The sequence below is a fragment of the Ciona intestinalis genome, chromosome 9 (genome assembly GCF_000224145.3).
Source record: "Ciona intestinalis chromosome 9, KH, whole genome shotgun sequence".
NCBI lineage: Eukaryota > Metazoa > Chordata > Ascidiacea > Phlebobranchia > Cionidae > Ciona > Ciona intestinalis.
This window is the reverse complement of record NC_020174.2, coordinates 6,195,656-6,202,156: the sequence shown is the minus strand read 5'-3', so window position 1 is coordinate 6,202,156 and position 6,501 is coordinate 6,195,656. Positions and strand designations below refer to the sequence as shown.

The window sequence follows — 6,501 nt, the reverse complement described above, 5'->3', positions numbered from 1 at the left end:
GGTGGTTGGAATAAGGGGGTGGGTTGGGAGGGGGAGAGACATGGCATGGTCTGGGGGGAGCTACACTGATTGATGCGGGACGAGATTGGCATGGTAAGGATATTGGCTGTACGGACGCTGATGTACCAGGTATGCTTGACTGTATAACATCTGCAAAATAATGAGTAGGTAATTTTACAGTCTACACATTTAAAGATGGCCTAGTATAGTATATTAAATATTTCTGGATACAAATCACAGCGCTTAGCAAGTCTGCTTATATTCCAGAGGTTACAAGCTTAATGCTTGATGCTGTTACCATTATGGGCCGGCATTTGCATTAAATAAATGCTCGCAATGTTACACGTGCTAACTCATAAGCGGACATGAGCTGTAAGAAACAAAAACTTATTATGACCATCATTGTCGTATACAAGTCACATCTTTTCATTCATACCTTTGCTTCTACTGGTTGTCTTGCTTGTGTGTAATATCGATCATTAATAACTTGATTCTCGGCACAGTCACCTAGAACGAAGAGAACTTTAAATCTATTGTTGATTAAAATTATTAGTAAAAAATAAAAATTCACAAACACAAGCACAAGTGTACAAGCAATTGCCTTTGGTCACTGTAAGAATATAAACATACTGTCATAACGTTTTGTTCCATTCGGAAGTGAAGTTTCCACTCGATCAAGCGATGAACCTTGTTTACTTTCAGTGTCGCTTATTTCTCTTTCATTTTCCTCTGGTCTGGATATTAAACAATTGCAATAGATAAATATACTACAGTACATGGTACATGGCACAGGGAAAAGCATTTTAACTTCTCTGAGTCTGAGCAACTGGTTTTTTTCTGCATCAAACTAAAAAGTTTAATGTTTGTGTTGAGAATTTGAATTTCAAATCTATTTTGCACAGATTTGTTTAATTGGTATGCCGCACACTCTACAAATATTCTGATGTATGCGCAGTATACTATGGATCGTGCCCATTCGAATAAAGAAAAAATTAATATCTTGCAAGTCTCGTTAGTGACAGCATAAGCTATTTCTGCGGACTGGGTGTAGGCCATTGGTCCATAACAAGCTCCTGCACTGAAATGAAATTTTATTTACCTATAATTAAATGCCTCAGGAGACTTCACTCTAAACTGTTCCAATTGATTTGCGACAGTTATGTGTTCTTCCTCTAATTCACGCGTCAGCTTCTCAAACTGTATTTCCTGAAAGCAGAAGTACAATGTAAAAAAACAGATATATTATATATTATATATATACGCGTTTACTAATTATAAAAATTAAAACAACAGAAATTGTACCTGTTCTTTCACAGATGCTAAAATAAACTCGGTGTCGCCCTGGCCTGAATAAGCGTTCACGTATTTACGGTCATGGGACATTCCTATACTATGAAAATTGCGGAAAATTCACTACAAATTTTATTTGTGCCTGTAATACACAATAGCAGTTACAAAACTTGGGAAATATATCACTGCTCAATCAAACTGTAGGCGGAACTTTGACTGAAAACGCCTACTCAAAAGCAAAGTCGCAAATTAAAGTTTTAAAATCTGACTCATGTAATTCTGTCCCGAACCTGAGAATACGGAACCGTAAAATCCGAGTAAGTGGCGAAAATTCCGAAGAATGACCGAACTGACCATTTACACGGCAAGTCATTGGGAATGTTCGTAAAATTGTCGTGTTGAATGTAATGTCCATAAACGGGCTCTGATCAAACGCACAAAAAAAGCAAAACTTTTCTTGTTTGATAAATCTTTACATTTGCAAGCATGCGACATAACCACTCCACAGTTTATTTTAATGAAAAATAGCCTGTTTTCACAAATAATTTTGACAAAATAACCGCATTTGAAGACTGGCTGCTCCATTCAATGAAAATATCAAAACATAATGCAGTAAACTTGCAAAGGTATCGGCAATTTTGTATTAAAATCAAACCATGTGATTCGATTTTTACCTGGATACGTAATATTACAAAACACATGCGTTTTCGGTTTCGTGAAGAACATGACATACAGGCTTGCTAATAACCACTAGTGATAAACCATAAAATTGTAGGACATTTATTATAAAATAAATACAAAACATCAAGACTTCATTTATGGGCAGTAATGCTAAAGCAGCGTGGTGAAAGAGTGGGTTCAAAGATGGCGTCTAACTCGCACTCGAAACCTAAAAAAAACAAAACATTAACAAGGTGAGGAAATTTACAAATTAGACTCTGATGCTTACCATTTTCTTCCACGTATAAAACACGGTCCAATAAAATGATCATCTCTACAACCTGCGCAACCATAATAGTCAACGTATAGTAAGTAACAACCTGATGCCACCTGGATAACATGGATTCAATATGGGAGACAGAAACTGGAGAATGGATTTCTGGATGATTTAGATTTAGTTTGTTGAAAGCAAGCTCCACATATCTGTGAAAGTATTAATTATATTGAAGTATTTGATGGGGAATGGAGTATAAGTTACATACACGGTAACTCGCAGAAGTCATGAGGTGTATGCAACGGAACACCCGTGTTATAACAGCTGTCGTTGCCTCGCCACGTGAGAATAAAGCAAGTTACATAGTCATTCAAGACAAACTTCTAACATCACTGAAAATGGTTTTAATTATTGAACCAAAACATTTGAAATAAAAATGATATCACACTGTCATGTTTGTATTAAAACTGACCAGAAAATCCCTGTTTTAAAAGCACTTATGACAAATTGTAGGAGATTAAAATTACTAGAGCATTAAAAAGAGAGTTTTTAGGATTAAAAACCACATTTCATATTATTAAAGCACAAAACAAAACTGACTGTGAAAATGGAAGAGTGTAAGCTTTTTTGACAGTTTGAACACCGGGGCGAATTAAGTTGGGATGCGTCTCCCTGATAAGAGTTTCTAAAGCTGCTCTGTAACAATGCATTTTCAGGTGGTCAGTGTTTTCTGTAAAATAAAAACTGCATTTAAAAATAGTTAATTCACAAATACACTATGAAATGCAAAATAATAACAACTTTACCCAGAAAAAAAATATGAAATTAAATTAAAACAGTTTTGGGTCAGCAACTATATTGGAATGTGAAACAAATGCAGTCAAAAATATTATTTTAAGATGTCTTCATTCTGGCAATTACTACTTAAAGATTAATGAAAGGCCTTGGTTTTAAATGAACCAATTAACTAGTTTTAACAAATTACAATCACTTAATGCAAACCTTTAAGTCTTAACTTATAATCTTCAATTGCATGACAAGATGCCTCTCTTGATTTGTAAGGCAATTCATGACCAGAAATGGATTTTAAAAAGTCACTCAATGGGTAACGGTAAGTGTCTTTACCCCCAACCCCACAGTGTGAAACTTCAAAGTCTGTAGTTATTTTCATGTAACAGCAAGCTACTGAAACAACAGATGTAACTTCTTCACACTCTACAAACATTTTGACCATGGTAGCGGACAGATCCCCACAAGCGTGTAAACCGGTTAGTAAATATCTTTCTTTCTCTTGGTATTCATTGCCATTTGCATTATAGATGTCTGTTTTCAGTTTTTTCATTGTTTCTTGAGGGCAACCAATGCATGGTAAACTATGCACATAATGTTGTGGTGGTATCAAGGTATTTTTGTGTTGTTTCTGAAATAATAAGCGATAACATGCATGGTAGATATAAAGCTACTGGGATTAACATTTTTAAGCAGGATGCCCGCCACACAAAGATAAATAAGTTACATTCATTTAGTTGCGAAGATTTATAAATTCTCCCAATTTAGGAAATCCTATTCCTACCTTGGCTTTAGACAGCTGCTTGGTTGCCTCCTTATCATATTTTTCTGCAGCTTTTATGTGTGATTGCACGTTGTCAACTGCACTGACTGGAAGAGTATGTTGCAATGCCAACACACGAGATAAATGTCCTTGACCAGAACCTATATCCTATGGAATATATGGTAAACTAAGTAAAAACAAAAATTTGAACACTGTGTTATAACGACTGTTGTTACCGCATCACTCAAGGATAAGTCTGTTCAATTTATTCATTACTTTACAGAGGAGCAGACAGAATAAAATAAAAAGAGTTTTTTAAATTTTTATTCTATTTATTTTTATTTTTAGTTTTTTTCCAGTCACCTATACCTACATACTTACAATGACACGGGTACACTTTCCTTTTGAAAAACTTTTCGATATGACCTGTTTAAATATCAAACTTTATTGTATTTCAGTATTCACTTAAAAATCAGTTTTTAACTAGTTATATAAGATCAAACATTTTAAAATATATATATATTGGTTATAATATAACATGCAAAATAATAATAGTTACTCCAGAAAGAATAGAAATCTCATGCTGTTTCTTTGGATTGACATGACGGCGAAAAACTGAATCCAAGTTTTTGTTCTGAAGCACGACACCTGTGTATTCTATGCAAGAAAACAATAAAGACATGACAGAAATGGTTTGAAATAGCTATTATATAGCTATTATATGGTAGGGTGGGGGGAGATAGGAAACCTTTGCATTTTATTTTCTTGTTTATTTGGTAGTAAACAAGAACCATTTAAAGAATTATAAAACGGTATCTTAACGACTTCCATAGAACGTTGTGTTAATTGTTTAAAACACAAACAGGATATTTGAACACAGTTTAACATGATAATAAGATATAACTTAGATATCTTTTATTCAACATCTAATTGTATACAACTGATAAAGAAACTACTCAGATTATGATGATTTCGAAGGTTGGTCAAAACTTCTGATGTTTTCTTAAACGCAAGCAATGATAACGGCCACACTTTTGGATATCTAGAATATATATTAATAAAAGAGATTAATCTTGAACTTTATCATTACTATTTAAATGTAACTTGCTTGATCTTTGCGTAGGCAGAAAACTACAGCCGAAGTCGTTATAACACATGTGTTCTGTTTCATACACCTGTTGCCTGCTTACGAGTTACCACGTATGTAACTTTGTGGGTGGTTGTTTATTCTTTATGGCTGACAATTTAAACATAGTGAGCACTGAGTTGGAGCAATTCGCAACAACAGTCATTATACACACGCTGCAGGTAAAAATTACTTGAATAAAATAGGTATTTATACCATACCCACAATACCAAACATATGTACATTACATAATACATACCCATTATCTGGATTCTCATGTTGTAATAGCAACCGTGCAACCTCAGTAGGTTTCAATCCATCCAACGCATGTCTCCATTTCTCTGGTAGAGTTTCCCAGTGATTGTTTGTGAAAAATTCCTATAACAGATGAATTCATAGAAAAAAACACCCAAAAGAAAAAAAAACTATATATATTTATAATTATCGTTCTGGTTAAAAATTTATGTTTTATTAAATAAAAGACACAATAAAAATACTCCATGGCGGAAATAAATTACCATTTCACCAGAATATATAAATAATGGGTGCTAGTGAAGAATCCTCCCCCCACTTAATTTGCTAACCACAAACCCCTAACCCCTATAACCTCTAACCCCTATAACCCCTAACCCCTATACCCCCTAACCCCTATAACCACTAACTCCTACAACCATCATTTCCTAACCATCAACCTCTAACACTTTCCACCAGCCTATTCTGCTATGTACTGGAGGATTCTTCACTAGTGCCAAATACTGCGTACTTACTATTATGTATGAGTCAGACATGATTTTAAACAAGTTATAAAACCGCAGCATATTTCGCAACTGATTTTGAAGGTTACGTATTCTTTCATTGTCTGACATTGAAACATTTTCTTTTTTCATTTGTAGATTTAAAGAAAACAGAAACAAAAGATAGTAATACCAGTCAGTAGATCACTATTATAACGAGAAAGAGGGATACAATTTTGGCAATATTGTTTGCGGGAATTACCCTGGGTGTTTTAAAATGCGCGAGTGCGAACACATCATTGGGCACGCTTCTGCATCGACAACTTTTAAGTAAAAGGTTTTTAGGTGAATTTTTATTTCTTCGTTTGTTTGTAGATTTTGGATACAGAATCTATTTTAGGCGAGGTCACACGTACCACACGAAAACATGCCCAATACACAACGACAAAACGCATACGTCCCAAAAACAAACACACCGACAGACACAAGAACGTCCGCCACTCACACACCATATGTATTTATCAAATTGATTTTCGCCCCATAACTTTAATGCTTAATCTTCTTTCCTTGTTTAAAAGCAACCCAAAAGCAATGAATACATAACACGCTCTTCAAGCGCCCATTTGCAACCAATCTATAAATCATTCAGCAGTTTTCTATTGAAATTTATGGGACTTATGTTACGGCCTAACATAAGCGCCTATACTACAACTAAATAATTTACATTTCTTTTCGCCCTGACTAAGATAAATGACACGAGTTCTGTGTATCCAGTTAGCGGGCATTATACAACAGTAACCAAACCGCATACACCTAATGTGCTTCGAAAAGGAATCGTATTTTCCAGGCAAGTTTAGAAAGCGTT

At 34.7% G+C, this 6,501-nt stretch overlaps 2 protein-coding genes across 3 annotated transcripts; both read right to left on the bottom strand.

The window, feature by feature from the left end:
• Nucleotides 1-6: 6 nt before the first annotated feature.
• On the bottom strand, nt 7-1,431 carry LOC108949753 (catenin delta-2-like). Its single transcript, XM_018813252.2, has 5 exons — nt 1,303-1,431; nt 1,100-1,206; nt 631-734; nt 437-507; nt 7-150 (listed from the first exon to the last, which is right to left on the bottom strand). The coding sequence occupies exons 1-5, from the start codon at nt 1,381-1,383 to the stop codon at nt 61-63; spliced, it is 453 nt and encodes a 150-aa protein (XP_018668797.1). The 5' UTR covers nt 1,384-1,431; the 3' UTR covers nt 7-60.
• A 308-nt stretch (nt 1,432-1,739) lies between these two features.
• Nucleotides 1,740-5,877, bottom strand: LOC100182901 (protein RRNAD1-like). 2 transcript variants are annotated; one of them, XM_002130531.4, is made up of 10 exons: nt 5,670-5,877; nt 5,162-5,280; nt 4,733-4,818; nt 4,336-4,433; nt 4,158-4,202; nt 3,798-3,944; nt 3,227-3,644; nt 2,825-2,954; nt 2,240-2,433; nt 1,740-2,179 (listed from the first exon to the last, which is right to left on the bottom strand). In XM_002130531.4, the coding sequence occupies exons 1-10, from the start codon at nt 5,787-5,789 to the stop codon at nt 2,103-2,105; spliced, it is 1,434 nt and encodes a 477-aa protein (XP_002130567.1). In that variant the 5' UTR covers nt 5,790-5,877; the 3' UTR covers nt 1,740-2,102. The 2 variants fall into 2 exon arrangements, 1 of the variants encoding a protein (XP_002130567.1); XR_003396206.1 differs by lacking the exon at nt 1,740-2,179 and adding an exon at nt 2,493-2,616.
• Between the last annotated feature and the right edge of the window lie 624 nt (nt 5,878-6,501).